Raw genomic sequence first — 19,879 nt, forward strand, 5'->3', positions numbered from 1 at the left:
ACTGAGTGATACATATTTATTTATTTTGCTATTCAAAAGGAATCTGCCTTACAGTTTCATTTGTTAGACTAGGAATGCTGAGTAAGAGCAGTAAGCAAGTACTTGACTGCTCCCAGTGTAACCTTTCCAGAACTAGATTTCAGAGGTGATTGGGGCGATCTAGGGAAAGCAATTTGGATACTGAAATGTTTCCTCTTTGTGGGAATAAAGTGCATTTTCCCACTGTTGCCTAATTGAATGAGTACTGTTGTCATAGTTTAGACAAATACAATGAATAAAAGGAAAATAAGAAATTCCAAGAAGATGCTAGAAATTTTAGAACATTCATTATAGTGAAGCAGCTGTGGAAAGTTATTTGGATATGAAAATCGATCTTGCTTTCAGTTGTGTAGAGCAACATAGCGCATAGCTTTACCTGCCAGTGCTGGCAAGGGCAGTCTGACAGTATGTACTGTGGAGTCACATTTAATGACTCTTGTTCTATGGCTGTGTCTTTTGTGTGATTCTGTCCCAACCCGTAAAAACATGCACATATGCTCCATTTATCTCTTGCAGTTGAAAGGCAGAAAGAGTGGGTAATTACAGTGAAAAAAAAAAAGATCCTTTTCAAGGTTCATGTTTTCAGGCAAGTCAAGCGTATACAAGTAGCATTTGGCACTTATATTTGAAGCAGCAAAGTGAATTTTTTGAATCTTATAATTATTTTTTCAAGTTTGGCAGACGAATTAGGTCAAGGATCTTAAAATCAGATTCCATTTAGTTACTCATTTCATCTCTGAGAGCACTTTGACTTCTTGTCCTACAGTGCATGCAGGAAATTGGAATTCCACAAAGTCGAATATAGTTCTGAAGTAATCAATGTGTCTGACTTAGCAACATCTTTTCTTTAGCTATGTACAAATGACAAAAACTTGAGAGGTTAATAAATAGTGTGGAAAAGCAAGCTGTCCAGTGACTTCTGTTTTTTTTCTTAGTGTTGCCTAGATGTAAGCCAGGAACCTCGTGTACTGACAACACCACCAAAACTATGGAGCTCAATTACAGCCATTTGAAATGAGAAAAGCTGAGGCAAAAATGTCAGATAGCTACAAAAGAGATGAAAATGTAATTGGACTGGTATTTCCCGTCATGTTAGGGGCAAATGCAGTTTGGGTATTTAAAGATTTATGATTTTTCATTATTTATTCTTTTTGTAAATTTCCTTCTGGAAGAAAACTTGGCAGAAGAGTGTGAATGTTTGATCTCTGCATGCTTTATCATCAGTGATGCAGCTGTCTTAAAATTAAAGATTGCAGTTAGTGAGGAAATACAAATACATATTGCTGAGTTGGCTAACAGAGAAATGAAAAGAATACATAATTTGGGTTTTGAAGTAAAAATGAGGAGGGGGAAAAAAGCATACTTCCATTACAAGTTATTACATTGCTGCTAATTAGTGTTATCCAGTCACATTTCTTTTCATCTTAGGAAATAAGCACATATAAACAATTTGTATAATAACCTTAAATATAAACTGGATGGAGGAGGAGCCAGTAATTTAATGGGGATGCATTATGATTAAGTCTTTGTAAACTTCTCAGTATTGCTTTGTTCACTCTCACTGTGTAAGGTCACTGACTTCAAATGCCTGAATCTGAGGGGTCTCAAAGGAGCATCTCTCATGCCACATTCTTCCCTTGTAGCATTTTGCACAGTGGTTCAGCTGGTTATTTCTCACCTGAACCATAAACTAATTCAGTCCACCTGAGAGCCCCACAGGTGTCAGCAGTGTCCTCAGGCAAAGAAGCAGATAAGGGTGACTGGGCAGTAAGCCATGACGGGAGCAGACCTTATGGTAAGAGAGCAGAACTGTCAGAAGAACATTAACCTTTTTTTTTTCTGAGCTTAATTTTCTGCTCTTCCTGACCAGGGATTTAACTTCCTGACCAGGGGTGGAACACAGCAGTCTTGCTTCAGGCTGCTGTGAACTATCTGGGGTGTTAAATATCTAACCTCTGGACAAAGCATTGCTGGGCTTGTCAGCTGTGGGCTGTGAGAATCTCTGCAGCCTTCTTGTATCTCGTATCTCTGCAGCCATCTTCAGCTGCTGGGTGGGCAGAGGAGTAGCAGACTAGGCAAGTTTTCATCAGGCCTTCTTGCAGTGCTGTTGCAGCTCACTGCAAAGTCACCCACAAATCTGTATGATTTCAATCTCAAGCGCCTAAACACAGATTTGTATGATGTATTCCTGTTACAGCTGTAATACTCATGCAGAAATAGGCAAACAGTTGTTCCTCTCTCTCTCTTCCCCTCCCTCTTCTTGGGTTGTCTTAATTGTATTCAGAGACAGCCTAAATTAGGGACTGTGGTCTGCTAACTGCTGCATTCTGGTACCTGTTCCAAATAAGTCTGGGAAATGGGCCCAGGAAAAGCCTTTTGTCGCTAGCTGTGCAAAGTTCCTCATCTAGTCTGGCAAAACTCTAGGAGTCCACAAGATAAAGCGGTCTCACCCTTCCTTTTTTATTTTTCCTTTGTCTTCTTTTTTTTTCCCCCTTTTTCTGTCACCTTCCCTTACCCCCCCCCTCCATTTCAGTTTGCACTCACCAAATGATAGTGCGCTTCTGCAGATTACAGGGGAATGTTGCAAAAAACATCTTGACGAACCTGTAAAAGTAAGTTTTTTGTTAAATTTCTTCTGCTGTAAACATGTATCTGCTGCTCCACAGTGGTTCTGGGCCTCTCTGTGTAGCAGTGTGGCTCTCCCATCTTCCTGGGATAGTAGTCCAAGCTGGGAAGTGAGGAGGGAGAAGGAAACCAGGAGGCTGCCTGAATGCTACTCCATCTGTTCGATTTCTTCAGTGTTACAGTCAGTGTTCTTGATAGACTGCCTTTTGCTTGGCTTTTCTGCTGTGAAGTTTGGAGTGGAGAGTATGGACTGCTGCCTGGGAAGTGCTGCATGACCTTGTGGCACTACAGATAAGTGGCAATCTGCAACAATGCTTATTGGCCTTTACTGTTCCAGAGGTTCTTCTGGGGAGGATGTACTACCCTTTCCCCAAGGTAGTCTCTTAGTCTGACTGTAATGGAAAAGCTGCATATTTATACATTTTTTTCAGAAACGTTTGGTATTTTAGACAAACAAGTCAGCTGTGAGTATTCTGTGTGATCAGTGTCTCCAGGCTGGTTTGGATTACAGTAATTAAACTTCTCTGCAGCAGCAAGCATTAACTGTTCATCTTCATGCTGTGATTTACTTAACCTAATGCAGAAGTAGCTATCTAATGCAGAAGTAGCTATCTTTTATACAGCCTACAGTGGTCCTCTCTAAGGAGACAGTTAAGCCAAAGAAGATTTGGAGTTTATGATTGAAAAGGAGGTGAGCAGTTGAGAGATGGTAGGGACAGAATTTCAGTTGAAGGAAGCAATGTTTTTAGTACTGATGTGAAAATTAACAGCAACGTTAAGGAGAAAAAGAAGAAAGGAGATAAATTACGAAATACAACAGGTCCCTTTCCATTTCACGAAGACAGGGCTGGTTCTGTGGTGTCCCTATAAGCTAGACATCATAGAATTTACAGAACTTGAGATACATACTGAGAGAGGTTAAAAAAAGGTCATTTCTTTCAGAAACATACTGTAGAGAATTGGGATGTAAAGAGATGTGGCTAGCTAGGGAAAATGTCAGGTAGAGTAATTCTACCTCTCTGTATCAGTCCTGAATTAATTATTTTAATTATTCCAGTGTTCTGTGAGCATTTCTGGAACTTCCCCCCCCCCCCAGTAAAAACGAATGTGAATGTGTTGATTTAAATGGCAGCAAACTGGGCAGTTGCAAGCTCTGTAGGAAGGTGGGAGGGGGTAAGGAGCAAATCTATAAAAATGAAATCTTTATTATTCAATACTAATTATGTTTTGTTCAGATATGTAGGATTTGCTAGTATTGTTCTTTTACTATTTTCCTTAGGAATGCCGACTACTCACACAGATGTGTATTAGCTCATTTGTATCTTATTTACTGATTATTCTAATTGTATTATGGAATTAATATGAAAAACAGGGGATGTTAATCCATATTTTTTTCAGATCTAATAATTTGATTCCAAGTACCCTTGTGTGATTTTAATCAATACAGTTACTTCCAATGAAGTATCAGAATTAACTGAATTAACTGATTGTATGTACGTCAGTTATGAGATTCATTTTATGCTGGTTAAATCTGTGGGATTACAGTTAGGTTTTATTGTGAAAGAGAAGTTCCTACCCTTTATAGCCGTTATTTTCTCCCTGAATTTATAATGTTGGACTTCTTCCTTTGCTGAATAATTGGATCCTGATGTCTCTTGATGTTGGAAGGGGAATTTGATGCTCCTGAGTTGTCCTCAGAAGATGCATATTGCTTCCTGTGATTTGGTTCTGAGCTGTGAGGGCTGTTGTGTCCCAGGCAGGAACAGAAGCTGTCTGATGTCAAAACCACTAGGAAAAAGGGTGTTTGCATAAGGAAATAAAATCTGGTATTCAGATGAAAGCACCCAGTAAACTGCACAGTATTTGATATAGATGGGGCAGGACAGTTAACAGGTTCAGCATATCAGCACCGTAGACTTTGACAAGGCTTGTGAAGTCAGGGAGAAAGAGGAGTTTTGAGGAAGATAAGAAGATTGTTTTGTGGATATTTGCCAAGAGCAGAATGCTTGTCTTTTTCACTGATGCACAAATAGGTAAATTAAATAGAAGTGCTTGAATGGGTTTTATGTTTATGACAGAAGACTGTAAGCTGTTGAAGTAATACTGGGCTGAAAGAAAAATATTTGTGCTTTTTAAAAATGTGTTCTGGTCTAGCATTTATTGTGGGATTTCTTCTGTATACTTTCATATGCTACAGAAACAGCCATTTAGCTGTATTAGAAAGTATATTCTATGTAGATGGAAGAGATCTATGTAGATTATTAAAAATCATGTGATTTCCTTCTGTGAAGTAGCATAATGGATGATGTTGCATTGGATATTGCTAGATTATTCCTTCTCAGTTCATTTTTATAAATAATTCATTTCTGAAAAGGATAACAGGAAGAAGGAGGAGTAGATAGAGCAGTTGGAATCTGACACAGCTGTGCTTCCTTCCTTCAATGTTTCTTCATTTTGTGTATGTTCACACAGTACACTGTCCTGAACTGAGAGACGAAGGAACCTGGAATCACCAGAAGAGACACAAAACAGGTTTAAATTAACATGCCTTCTCTGCTTGCCAGAGATGTTATCCTGATGCTGCCCTCCCTGAGGAATTCAGGATGTAATCTTCAATGAGCCCCATGTCACTTTGATGACTTCCTTTTTTTGTTAAAAACATTATAAAATACTTAGGGTGAAATTGTAGTGACTTGACTTCCAGGATTTTGCTTGCAACATTCAGTTGCTCGTTCTCATTACTTGTCAGTGATGTGAATAGACATTGTCATCGCCATTTTACAGATGGAGAAGTTGAAACACTTTGAGGCAGAACAACTATCTGAGGTCATGTGATAAACTGATATCACTCAGATGACAGTAGGGCTCTTGGCTCATTTGAGTGTTGTTTTCACTACACTGAAGAGTTTTAACAGGGTCACAATTTCACCCCTTAATTCACACTCTATCCAGTTTTTGCACCTAAGACTTCATCAAGTATTTCTCAGAGGGCAGTTCTGGTGATGGGTTTGCTCAAGGCACAGGTGAGTCCATATAGCCACATTTGTCTACAGGCATGGCTCCTGAGAGCTTTGGAGCTTGCATGTGCAGAAGTTACAAAGGAATCTGGAAACAAATCCTCCAGAGCTTGTCAGTCTTTAGCTTCAATTTGGTTTGCTTTTGAATTGCTTATCTGAAGAATGTGTTAGTGGCAAGTCTTAACATTGCTGTCTAATATTATTTTAATTTTTCGTCTTCATTATAGTTTGCTTTTCAATATGTATTTCAAGTAAACATACTGCTAAAGCCATAGATAATAAGAAAACAGTAGTTCTCAGGCGATTAAAAAAAAAAAAATCATTGATTCTTTTGTAGATTAATAAAATGCAGCAGCAGAGCAGCCTGTAACAATATTGGATTGAGATTCCTTATGACAACTGCAGCCACACCTCTACCAGAATATCAGGAATGCTCACAGTGGTGTTAACATTTTCTGACATTTTATTCAATGCATGCAGTGTAGTTGTAACAGCTGTTTCATTGTAGTAGGGAAGTAGAAAAATGACAGGAAAATAAGAGATCATTAGGCGTGTTCTGGCTTTTTTTGTGCACTGGTCATAGTCTGTTTCAATATTCTTTTTCTCTTTGACATTCACAGTGAGGTATCATTTTTGGTAATGGCTGAATCATTTTGTGCTAAGAGGGATAGGCATTTACAGTTTGTCAAAGAAACGTTGTAGAAGTGCTAAATAATGCAATTTCAGTTTAACTTTCTAAAGTAAATTTACTACACTAATAGTGTTTGAGATTGTAAAGGGACACATTTTCCTGTTTATGCTATTAATGCATTTAGATTGCTAAAGAAAAGCAATTTTGGAATGGGCTTTAAAATACAGCTTAATCTTTACATTGCGTTACATTTAGACAATGTAGATTTTAAAAGTTAATGTTACGCTGAATATTTTGAGAGTAGAGCATTTACTGATAGTATGCAAAGCATTTTACTAAGAAATTACTAGCATTCCTTTCCCCAAAGAGGAAAAAGTGAGACACAGTGCAATGATGTGACTTGCTCAAGGTCATGCAGTCAATTAATTCTAAAAATGAATAAAACTGAGCTGTCTTAACTAATATTCTTGACAATTTATACTAGTCTGCTTAGTTTAGTTAGCTTGTACTTAGTTAAACCTCTGGGTGATTAGATTACAGTTGCTGTCATTTTTTGAAGCTCATATGATGTGAAACAAGTTTCTGTGGAGGTTCCATGGTTTTATAGACATCTTTGTGTCTCTGTTTTCCTCCATCTATACTTTGTTTGGCTTTCCACTTCTGCTGCTTATAGATGTTTCTTAAGAAAGTATGATCATCTTTTGTGAGCATGGATAACTTGAAGATGCTTCAATAATACTGATTTAGAGTGTTTAGAAACTAGCTACAGGTCAATTGAATTCTCACAGTGTTAGCTATACATAAGTGAAGGGAAGAAACAAGTGCTTTTTCTGTGTAATTTGTCCTTTGCTAATCACAAAGTGTTGCTGAATCAATGACAGAGATGGCAGGAGGTTGGTCGTTGTCGGGTTTGGGTTTTTCTAGTTATGAGACCTGAGGAAGCACTTTGTCCTTTGACTGTGGATGCTGTTTTGTGGAGAGCAGGCAGTGGAGAGGGCAGATTGGTTCTCCAGCTAAGTGCCTCTGTGGAGAGATACTATAGTATCCAAAATGTTTCCAGCGTGGTAATAGTGCCTGTGTTTCTATTTGCACTTCTGTATTCCAAGAGCAGGGTGAGGTCTCCCTGGAGCTGTGACTGCAGTCTGGTGAGGCTGGGGCTCAGCGCTGGTGCTGTGTCTCACAGTCCTGCAGCGCTGAGGAGAATCTGTCAGAAATGCCCAGAGCTGGGCGTATGTGCCTAGGCTTATCACTGATCAGCATATCAGCAGGTTATACATAGGTCTGCTCCCAAGATCCAGCAAAGGCTGACTCCAGGAATTCCTACAGTGTTAGTTATATATTCTGCAAGACTGAGATAAAAAATGCTTTTCAAACAACCTTTTTACAACTGGATCTTTCACCAGCTGTTTCCCTGATGTTTTTTTAGCAAGCTGCTTTCTCCACATGGATTGTTTTACCAAAAACATATTAGCAGACATGATGCAGTCTGCACAGATGCGCTATTTCTGCAGATAAGACAGATAAGACTTAGGTTGCTCTATCCAAGATCACTTTCCATCTGGAAATGTATTCTCATTGCTATGTTACTGTATGCTCAGTCGTATACCTGATACCTGATATACTCTTTACTCTCCACTGGTGGAAATACTGGTTTGTTTTGGGAAAAGAGCCATATTTGGATTTCTTATCTATACTCTGGGTATGAAATAGCTCACATAGCTAACGTAATAAAACAGGCAACTTTTTGAAAAGGATTCTATGGAACTTGAGAAAGACTGAAAAGAATAAAGGGAAAGTGTTGCATAGGAGTGCTGTGGGGACTTCTGTTAGCTTTCAGCTCTATCATACTGACTGTCTGCACTTTCACCACTGTTGTGAGAATGGTTTTCGTATGTTTTATTTTTTCATTGGTAAACCAGGAAGGGGCATTGTTAGCCTTTCAGGATGCTTGTAAGCAGATATTTGAGCACCATTCTAAATTACAGGCACCAGACAACAGTTGGAACCGGTAAGAGCTAAAGATGCTCTACTTCCTGAAGTATGCCTAAAGAGAATCAGATGCTGTGGGCCTGACTTGAAACTCATTAAGTCAGTTACTTCCCAGTGATTTCAGTGGGTTTGGGTTGGACTCTAAATCACCCAGAGCATTAACTTCCAGTGGTGTAAAACAAGGAAACGTCTTAGTGATGCTGCTGTTGCTGTTGATGCTGCCACCTTTCAACTTGTGTGTCTTTTGTCCTTTGTTTTCTTTGGAACCTGTGCCAGCCAGCAGTAAAACAGATGTCAGTTGCAGTTCTTTTCAATGCCCCAGTTGTAAATAAGGGATCAACAGTCCTGTGCAGGTTTATCTGATCACCCTAGTAACCTCACACACCTTATTTAACTCCAGTAAATACAGAAACTTGTTCTCTGCTTAAGATGATCTATACTGAGGTCATGGGAAAGGAACATGATTCACTGACTTCTATTTTCTTTCTTTTTTGTTCTTTGCAATACACATTTCCTACCTTAACATTTGAGAGTAAAAAGATCCACGTTGCTTAAAAAGATACTAATTCATATGTAAAGTCTCAGAAGAAACATCTCTTTACAGGTACTTAAAGGGAAAGTATTTTTATATGAGATGTCCTTGGATTTTTTTTCAGCAGATATGAGCAACAAATACAGATGTCATGTTAGGTCTCTATTATTGTTATTCACTGTATTGTTTATTTGTTTATGTGTGGTTTGCTCATTGATGTAGGAAGCACAGAAGTAAAGGAAACTCATGCCTTATAGATTGCAATCTAAAGCTCATTTCTTCAGAGGTTAGATGTGTGCATAATGTTAAACATTGGAATAGTGCTATTTAGATTTGGATGCATGAATATTTGAATCTTCAGAAGACTGCAAGCTAAGATTTTTACTTCCTCTGCTTCAACCCAATTTAAAGAGTGTTTCTATGATGGGCTTCATGAATGGTTTGCTTGAATGTGAATTCATAAATGTACAGATTGTTTGTCAGTGTTAAACTGAAAACCGTTTTGCTTTCTCTTTCTACTTCCCTCTTCTGACACCTGTAGTCCCCTGTTCTCTACCGTCCAGATCCATCTACATCTTCTTTAAAGGCAACAGCAGATCATAGTAAACTGTCTGAGGGCACAAATTGGAAAAGGGCATGAAGTAGCTAAAGCTTGTCACTACTGTGGCCAGGAGATGGCAGTAATTTGTTAAACTATAAAAGGTTTGCAAATTAGAGGTCTTCACCTGATAACTTTTCCTCTGATTCAGAAGTCCTGGAAAATGTGATCAATAGACACATGCAGGTGCTTTACTCACATTATTTCTTCAAGAATCCAAGAATGTGTGAAGAAAGTAATTAAACACACTGTACTCTGCTGTTTTATGGGGAGAGCTCCCTCATTACTTCTTAGTGCTTTCTAATTATCCCTTAATGGAGGATCCAAAATTGTAAAGACTTGTAAAAATTGGACTTCAACCAAATTGTGATAATTATTATATGATTCCTTGCAGAATCCAGTTTTTCTGATGGGAAGTTTTTATAGGAGCATTGTATCTGCTATTAATGAATTGATATTATGCTTCTCTGTGTTTGCAGTATGACTTGCCTTTCTATTCCAAACCCAGTCCAAATGATATGGTTTCATTTATTGCATTTCATCCTGTGGTTGGTGCAACCAAAGCTCAATGCAGTATCTTTGAGAAGCTGCAGCTTGGGCAGGCAAGTGGTTCCTCGGTGGCTGCCTTCCTTTCTTGAGACCAGTGTAGTTGCTTGGAGGTTTTGTTATTGATCATCTCTTTCAGCATCACCTTCTGGCTGAAGTACTTTTAGACACATAAAGGTGTCCTTGAAAACTGCATAGTGCCACAGAATATAAAAGATTTTTAGGAAATCATCTAGTCCATCCATGAGCCACGTGCACAACTGTACCTGTCACTCCTGGCAGGCACCCTGTGTATTGTCTCAAGCCTCCAAAGATGGACGAGCCTTATCTCCCTGCCAGTGTGTGCCAGTATCGCTGTCTGTTCTGTTAGAAAAGCTTCACTGATGTCTAATCTGAATTCTTTCTCACAGCAATTTATACTCTTTTTTTCTGATCTCTACGCAATGGACTAGGTCTGTTCTTTTTTCTTTTTAAAGGCCTTTTAAATCTGAAGAGTTTGGTGTTTTTTAAAATCGCACTCTATGACTTGTCTTTTCTGTAGCTAAACAACTTTGTTTTTGTTTGTGTTGTGCTTTCTCATTATTCTTGTTGCTGTTCTGTAAATTCAGTTGGTTTAGAAATTATGTATCCAGACAAGACACAGTGCTTTAGCTTAGGTCTTATCTAGATTGACTAAAGCAGAACTGCATTATATATCTAATCAGCCACTGCATCCTCATACTGTATTTGTCACTCTCAGAGTAGTATGGCACTGGTTAATCAGCTCTGTTTAATATCTGTTATCAACCTTGTTTTTCTTTGAAATTACTGCAAAGGCACTTGTTCCCTACTCTCTTTCTATAGCAGGTTATGTCTACTTCAGAAAAGTGGTCAGTACTATTTGTGTTGCATAATAACATCATGTATTTTCAGGCCAGTATCAAAACTGTAAGAAATTTATAAGCTTGTTCTCCAGTGAGTGTGCAGTCCACTCCATCCTGAAGTTCCCTGCAAAATCAATCACTGTACATTCTGCTTCATCCCACGCTAGTAGTATCAGATATATGATATGTTTTTGAGAACACTTTTCAAAACAGACCTTTAGTATGACTGCCTGCTGGGAAGTACTTCACTGGGAATTGCTTTTAAAATGGAGTTTTCCAACTGGCTTTGCACCTATTTTGTAAGAATTTAATCTGCCTTTTGTAGAAGGGAAGATCATATGAGCCAACACCAGAAGTTTTGCTAAAGTAATAGAGGTGAAAATCTACTGGTTCTTTCCTACCCATCAACATTGCTGGATGGAAATTAGATCAGTTTGACATGATTTGTTCTTGATTAACGTATATCATGTGTTACTCAGCTCCATGTTCTTTTCCATCTGTTTACAAATGGACTTTTTTTTCTGGGAAGACAAGTTAGGCTGACATGTCTATATGCTTCAGTTCCCCTAGTTTTGTATCTTCTACTGCTTAGTCTGCAAGAACTCTCAGAGATGAGTGCCGATAGTTCTGAGATGGCTGCAGCTGTCTTTGGTTCATCAAACTTTTCAGATTTTCTGCATGTAATTCTTCAAAGCCAGCCAATTTGAAATTACCTAATTGACATAAAATTTCTCATCCATTCTTTTCGTTTTTTCAGGCTGACATTTTAGTCTCTAACTGTGCTACTGTGCTATTAGGGATTCTAGCCATCTCTCTGCTGCTTATCTGTTTAATGAAGACTGCCAAAAAAACCAACAAACTGCTTTTGGACTTTCTGAGTTATCTGACAACAGATTTCTTTCTGTTGAGCAAGCAGATCAATACTTTTCCTTTAGTTAGTGTACTTCTGGAACATGTTTTGCAACTCCTTAAGTTTTAGTTTACTTTAGTAAAATAGTTTTAGTTTAACTCTTTTAGTTTACACTTGCCATCCATTTAGTTTTCCCTTCCCATCCTCCCACCCCTCCTCCAGCTTCCTCTGCAGGCATTTCTTCTTCCCAACCCAATTTTTTCTATTTTGATGTTTTTATTTTCTTCAGAAAGATGTTGACACTGGATCATTTCATGAAATCACCTTCATCCAAGACACTTTGTGCTTTTTCAATTGGTCCTTCTGAATTAGTCAGAATCTAATGCAGGAGAGCAACATTCCTGCTGCAGATTCTCGTGTTCTGATTGAGCTTTTACCTTGATTTCTTTACTTTTTTTTTTTTCATGTTGCACGCGTTCAGCTTGAATCTTATTTCTTCAAAAGTTCTCTCATATTCTGTTTCGATTAGAATAGGAGGTTTATTGATAGTTCTTCATTAATCTTTGCTTTTTTCAATGACTAGTTTGATGCATTTTTGTTGTAACTGAATGAAAACTCACTACAGAGTAAAAAAGTGCATTCATTTTCGCTAGTCTAGTGAAAGAATCTTTTATATAGTCACTATTCTAGAAGAGTCTTGTATTTTTTATGTTACATATTTTATCTCTCCTCTGAAGTATGTTCATATCTGGAAGCTAGATTTTAGTATATTATGCTTTGTTGATTAAAAAAGTCTATTTTAAGTATACAGAATTTAAAAATACTTTTTACATGACTTCAGTGCCATTTTAACCAGCTTATTAAGCATGTATTTCCTTCAGTCTCATTGAAATTGAACAGAATATCAAATCATTTTAAAATAAAATGGAAGCAAAAATTATTAATGCTCAGGGTGATGCCTCTGAATTTGTCATTCTTATCTACATATTTGAAACCTTTACTTGATGGTTTTGTTTGCATCAGGGGCAAATTACAAAAGATTCTTGCTTATTTTAGTATGTTTTAACCCTAAACACAGGCTGACTAAAGAATTCTCTGCACAGGTTCAGAACAAATATCAATGTTCCACCCCCTTTCTGGTGGCAGAAATGTTTGTAACGTAACTGAATCTTTGAAAAAAGAGATTTAGATTTAGTATTAAAAAAACCAGAACCATAATTTTTCATCTACAGGCCTCTCCATGCCATGCTTCTTATCTTTATTGATTTCTGTGACATGCTTCCCCCATCTTCCCCTTCTCAGCTGACCTCTAGTCTCTTGCTGCACTCCTAGTTCTAGCACTATCTGATTTCCACAAGGCCTTTGTCACAGCATTAAAATCCTGTGTGAGTTAGCAAACAGATGCCCATCTGATGGACACTAGTTCCTGGCAGTTCAGCAGTGCTTAGCGTAGAGGTGCAAGGTGTCTTTGCCACAGTGCACAGTCCTGCCCTGGCAGGAGACTTCTGTGTTAGGTGCAGACTGATGTTGGTGAGCCCAGGGCACCAAATTCAGCCCTTGTATTGTGCCACACTGGAAACATATTTGGTCCTGTTAACTACTATTTGCAACATAGCTAAACATTTTCCCAACAAGTCTGAGGTGGCTGCTGAAATTCAGTTTTGTTTTCCCTCCATTTCAAGAGTCATTTCAATCTCTGCTTTCCTTTTCCATCCATCCTGCAACATGCTTCCTCTCCCCCTCTGTTTCACCTTCTCATCTTGACCCTTCTAGAGGCCTGGCCATTCACTCCACCTCTTGCAGATTTAAGTCACCTGCTCTGCTCCTACTTTTCTTTCCCTAGCTCCATCGTGAAAGTCACTACTCAGGCCTCTGTGAGTGGTCTGTGGGCTCTTGCACTTCAGAGGGCTCTGGTAAGCCCTCTGTGAAAGTGTTGCTGACAATGTGTGACAGTTTAGGAAAGACATAGTGGGAGCAGAGCTTTTTCTTCATTCCTGTTCGTTTGTTATGCCAGGAGAAGAGAGCTAAATAGAAATAGGTGCTATAGGAGGTAAGAGTTTCTGAGGTGGGGGGAGTGATGGTAGAGACAGTCATCTGCAGAGAAATGCTGTTATGCCCACAGGGGACTGAGAGTAGCAAGCAGAGGAGCTAACCCTGCCTTCACAGCCCCAGCTCTGGTACGGTGTTTGGCCACTGAAACATTCATTAGCACTTCGGAATGCTTAGAGTTTGTTTATTCATCTTTATTCATATCATGGGTTTTACAGCTTTTTTTAGTTCATTTTGTGGTGGTTTTTCGGTGTTTTTTTTTTGTTTTTTTTTTTTTTTTTTAATGTATTTATTTTACCTTACTGTTCAACCTTTAAAATATATTTAATTTAATTTTATTTTTCAGACACCTCTTATTGACTCTCACATCCCACATCATCCCTCTAAAACCATTACACAGGTAATAGGACACAGATGTGCTGTAGAGACAGGCTGCTAAATAAATGGAATCAGCTGACCTCATGCCTTTCTTAATATGCTAATTATGAGAGACTTAATGTATATAATATATTGCATTGCTCTGCATAAGTAAGCATTTACACAAGAACTTTTAATTTAGGGGGAAGAGAATTTGTATTTTGTCTTGCAGAAATCAGTACAGAGACTGTGGAAAGATTTAAATGTGTGTGTCTTGGTCCCTTTTTTTCCTCCATGATCACCAAGGTTCCTTCAGAAAAGATCCTCAGAGCTGGAAAGATTTTGCGGAATACCATCCTGTCCCGAGCCCCTCACATGATAAGAGATCGTAAATATCATCTGAAGACTTACAGGTGCGTGAGCTGATTGTATAGAGGTCTCTGAATTTTTATGCCTGCCATCCTCTGATTTGTGATTTAAGCTTTAGCACACTCTAAGGTCTCAAAAGGTCTGAAATTATCCTGTGATACTATTTGAACTTGTATGTTATGAGTCTTCAGTGAGCCTGGTAAATCCTTTCTGAAGGGATTTGACTGGAAATTGAGTCCACAATTCTGAACAGATCATTCACTTATAAAAGCTCTTCCAAAGTTAATGGCATAGTTAGCTGGGATATTCTGTGCAAAATGTAGATTCTGTTTTCTTTGTGTGTTGGTGAGATGTAATAGGAAAGCTCAATTAGATTGTTACCGTACTGATTGCTCCAACGAGGTTGCTCATTGTGAAACCTGAAAGTTCACCTTGTGAGAATCGCTCCTTATGTAGATTTTCTGCCCTATTCAGTCGCCTTTTTCAGTGTATCGTCAGGCTCTCTTATCTTCCTGCTGGTGGCAGCACTGTCTTGTTGAAGTGGGATAACAATGGCACTTTCAGAACAGCAACCTGACTTTAGGGATTCAGTTTTTATCTACAGTTGCCTTAGAAAAATGATCAGTTAATTTTAGCGTCTAATAATGCATAAATACTTTATGCATTATTTGGTGAATATTTAAATAAAAATTGATTTAAAACCTCTGTGTATGGCCTTTTCTAAATAGTAAATCAATACACTGCTGATTCACTTTTAAAATAAGTGCATTGATTTTCCATATTAGTGTCCAAAATATATTTAATATTGTATAAGGTATTTGGAGCTTGTGTGGTGATCTGTCATGACATGGCATTGACTCATTGTTTTAGGACAACAAAAGAGCAAGTGTGATATATGAAGACTTATGCTGATCCAAACAACTGCAGCATTTTATCTTGTACAGAACTGGGGAAAACTACACCGTTATCCTTTTTTTTTTTTTTAAATATGGAATTTCAAAGGTTAGATTGTATCCAGGTGAGGAAAAGTTTTGTCATCAAAATGGGATGTTAATTGCAAGAGTGTTATTTAAGCTACATTGCAATAGTTTCAGTAACATCTACTTCGTTGGTCTCAGAAAGTGAAGCATGAACTGCAGAACCAGGCTGTTCTACATGTCATCAGTTATAGATTTGTACAGTTTTGATCACGTTACTTTGCTTCTGTTCCGCTCTGTTAGGGTGTGTTAAGACAGAGAATTTTACATAGTGACAACAGGCCCCCCCCCCCCCCCCCCTTTTGGTGTTTCTTGTTCCTCCCCAACTCCACTTTGGCACTCTGCAGAACAACTTGAGGCCTGCTGCTGTTCACCTCCAGGTCAGTAAGGAGCTGCAAGGTGACTAGAATCTGGAGTGAGAGAGTCTCAGAAACACTGTAGACATTCAAACAAGTGCCCTTAAGTACAGTGTAACCAGACCTTGGTTACAAATTGAGGAAAACCCGCATAATACTCACTCTCCCTATAATAGGCAGAGCTATTATAATGTTAAATGTTTTCATGCAGAATGCTGAAAAATTGGAGACTTTCGCTATCCCATTGTATGCACGGCAGATTTCCTCTGAAATATGGGTTGAAGGTTGTGGCACCAATGCTATGGTTTTGACCAGCTGTTAGAGGCTCACTCTGATTATCTGGATGTTGCATTTCCCTAAACATTTGCCGGTCTTTGGAGCAGATTCTCTCAAAACTTAAGTGCCTTCACTAGTATTTCAGACATATAGGCAGAGACAGTGTCATTGTCTTCTACAGTGAGATATGACTAAAACAGAGTTTGAGGTATCACTATTATTGGTAGATACTGTTTGTGATCTCTCTCTTGATTAGCACCCTTTTCATTCCTTTCTGTTCATTTGTCCTTCAGGCAATGCTGCGTGGGGACAGAACTTGTTGACTGGATGATGCAGCAAAGTACTTGTGTCCATTCACGAAGTCAGGCTGTTGGCATGTGGCAAGTATTGCTGGAAGAAGGTGTTCTTAACCATGGTAAGTTAAAGAAATTCAGAGCCTTGACTAAAATTTTGTGAATGTGTCCCATCAGTGTTTCTGTGGATTATTTTCATGTAACATAAAGCGATCATGAGCCCAAATGAAAAACTACAAATAAACCTCTTCAGAAGTTTGATTTGCATATACAATATACAGATGATAACAACTGAATCTTGCTACCAACATACCTTTATAATTTATGAAAATGTTGAAAAGTCAGTGAAATTGCAACATAAGAGTAGCAATTCTAATTAGACTACTTATTACACTGATTTGTGGTTATGTTCCAAAAGCTGGATATCACCTGAACCAAAACCAAGATGTATATTGCCGTTCATAAAACTGATCTTCACTTCCAAATGCTGCAAATTTTTAACTTGACTGTCAGTATTTTGGTTTGCTCATATCCATAATTTTGGGATGATTTTCAGTGGTTTTTGAATGGTTCCCAAATTCAGCACTCCAAATATCCCAGTGCAGAGATCTGGAATTTATGCTAGCTTTCTGATTGTATTTTACATTGCCTTGTGGGTTCCACTTGGCAGGATTTACTAGGTAGCAGAATGTTATAGCCCTCCAAAGTTCAGCTTTCTAGAGCAGCATTCGTATCTGAAGCTGTGTTTGTACAGTTTTATGAAGTTCAGAACAGCAGCATATTACAGTATGCTTCTAGTCATTGTCTGTTGTGCTTCCCACATCTCAGTGAGAACTTTACATTCTGAGAAGAGAGATTGTTTCCACCATTTCCTTTCATAAAAGGTTGTAGCTTATGTTCCTGCCTAATACTGTCTTGAATTCGTAGGGTCAAGCTGCTGCAACTGCATCACACTATCCAGCTCAACACACCATTATGACTTGCTTGGAAGACCAAGAGTTTGTCTTTTGTTGTGTCACAGACTCTTTTTAGCAGTCTTCCAAGATAAGACTTACTCTTACACTCTCCACTAAGATACAGGTCAATGATCTTCACTCTGATATTACATATTGATGATACGTATTACTGGAACATGATTTTAGCTGCTTCTTGGTTTGTTACTTTTCAACCCTGTCTGAAACAGTTAAGATGTTCATGCTAGAGTACAACCCTTATAAATTCTTGATGCAACTATTCTCCAAGTATGAATTGTTTGCTTAAATGAAATGGTTTGAAACAGTGAGAACTGAAAAAGATCTAGTAAGAAAAATGTGTGCATGTACATACATATACACCCACAGTGTGCATATATAGAAATATTATGGAAAGTGTTTGTTGTACACAGTTTAGAAATGTACCATCCAAATTATATAATTTAGACATGTGAGAAATAAATGTTGCCCTTGAAGTTTCTAGGAGTTTTCTTTCCCTTCCTCACAAATATGCAGATTTCTACAAAGTTAATTTTAGAGAGTAGAGTGAAGTCTCTGAAATGTTTTGTTGTTTTCAGTGGACCAGGAACACTACTTTCAGGACAAATACTTATTTTATCGGTTTTTGGATGATGAGCGTGAAGATGCCCCTTTGCCAACAGAAGAAGAGAAAAAGGAGTGTGATGAGGAGCTACAGGACACTATGCTGCTTCTGTCTCAGATTGGGCCGGATGCTCATATGAGGATGATTCTCAGAAAACCGTAAGCAGATTTGTAAATTAACACTGAACATAGACCTTTCTTGTTACAATGGGAGATGGGAAGGCTACGTATATTACCAGGCATCCTTTAGCTAGTTATTTCATTTTAGTGCAGGTTTACTCAGCCTCTTAAGTTTGTTAGTCAGTGCCAAGAAATTTCCAGTCCTTATTCATAAATTAGAACATGTATTAGCATAGTCATCAAAGGCTATGAAAAATGCAGCACGTAAGTTTTTATTTCATTTCTGAGTATCCCTAAAAGTAAGGTGCAAGTTCCATTAACGCTTTCAGTGCTGGTATGCCATTCAGTTAACTACACCACTTTCAGTTGTTACCAGTGCTTGGATGGAAAGGTTGTCAGCACATTAAGTGCCTTTCAGTTAGTCATCAGAGGGAGCCCTTAATTAATTTCATGTTTGGTAGAAGTTTATTGAATTGGGAAAGTCTGGACTTTGCCTGTTGTATTGTACTAGCAAGGTGTAAATATGGTTCTGTGGGTTTATTTTCATTGCTTGTTTGTTTTTTTTTTTTTTAAATATATAAATGTTTTCTATACCTAGGCCGCAGAAGATGTCTGTCTAACCCTTTCATAGCTATCAGATTATGTCTTCTCACTCACTGGTTGGCTAACTAACCATCCTTTCAGCAGTACATTCTGCTCACACTGAACACTCTGCAAAGCCTCTTCTTTACAGGCAGCTTTACAGTCTTCAACCAATATAATATCTGTTCGACCTTCCATTGAAAGCAGTCTCCTTATTATGCAGGTAGTGTTTAGGGGCCACTGAAGACATACTTTACTGCTAATTAAGTGCACTGGGAGTAATGATTTACTTAAGGTCATCCTCACAAATGATTTACTTGTAAGGGTCACATCAAGAAAGGTAAGTATATAAAGCTGGATGCTACTTCTTTTGAGGCCAGTGGCAAAGTTTGTCTTTGTTCTGGGACTGGCTTGGGCCATGGCTACTGTGTAGGAGAAGTCTTACGCTAAAAATGTCTTGAATCCATCTAGCACAACTGCTTGTTCTTGTTCTGTTTCTATCTGTATCCTTTCCCTGCTCTATTCTTGTCCCAGTGCTGTCTATTTAGATCATAATCTTATTTGCACGGTGAGTCAACATACTTAGGAATACAGGTTTGGTGGCACCCTGACAAAGGCATTGAATTTCAGGAATTTCAACCAGATATTTGTGCTCATAAAAGCGGGTAACCCTACTGTTCCAGAATAGTTTCTCTTTCCTACGTTCGGTAGAAGTCTAGTCCAGGACAATCCCTATCACACAAAACACATAGACAAACCTGTCTGGTGTATATGTAAACTATTATAGTGTCAGAGAAGTGAAGTATTTTCTCCTAACAAAAGTATCCTGTGCACTCTCCACTGAGGAGTGAAAGAGGGCTGTGAGTGGATGCTGGTCATCAGGAGACTATGAGCAGCATCCTGCATGCTGTGACCTCATTTCTGCACCGTCTCCTTTGCCTCAGGCAGAGTGCGGGTTGGATCTTAGAGAATTGCCCCCTTAGGTCACTGTGCTCTCAGCTGCTTACTACATTCTCTTTCCATCATGACTTTCTGATCAGCCAGTGTAAGTTTACACTGGCAAGATCAGTGTTGATTATCATCCACACTCCTTGCAGAGTTGAAAGGTTGATATGATGCTGTGAAAAGTATCGCTCTCCCCCCTGTGTTGTTACTTGCACAGCTGAAAGAATATTCATAGGAGATTTTTCATGCAATATACTGAAGGGAATTGCGTTTTCCCAAGACTGACAGTCA

General features: G+C 38.5%; 1 protein-coding gene across 3 annotated transcripts in view; it reads left to right on the forward strand.

Annotated features, from left to right (window-relative positions):
* The window catches only part of RAPGEF4 (Rap guanine nucleotide exchange factor 4), a 121,531-nt gene that overhangs the window by 52,724 nt on the left and 48,928 nt on the right, over window positions 1–19,879 (forward strand). Inside the window, exons 4-7 of one of the 3 annotated variants that reach the window (XM_042874676.1) lie at window positions 14,086–14,139; window positions 14,403–14,509; window positions 16,368–16,489; window positions 17,917–18,100. In XM_042874676.1, coding sequence (XP_042730610.1) covers window positions 14,086–14,139; window positions 14,403–14,509; window positions 16,368–16,489; window positions 17,917–18,100 — 467 coding nt within the window. The remainder of the gene's footprint in view (window positions 1–14,085; window positions 14,140–14,402; window positions 14,510–16,367; window positions 16,490–17,916; window positions 18,101–19,879) is intronic. The other 2 variants (XM_042874677.1, XM_042874678.1) reach the window with 2 other exon arrangements.

This window comes from Lagopus leucura, unplaced genomic scaffold (assembly GCF_019238085.1).
Source record: "Lagopus leucura isolate 7727_CA_CO unplaced genomic scaffold, USGS_WTPT01 Super-Scaffold_100012, whole genome shotgun sequence".
In the NCBI taxonomy this organism is placed as follows: Eukaryota; Metazoa; Chordata; class Aves; order Galliformes; family Phasianidae; genus Lagopus; species Lagopus leucura.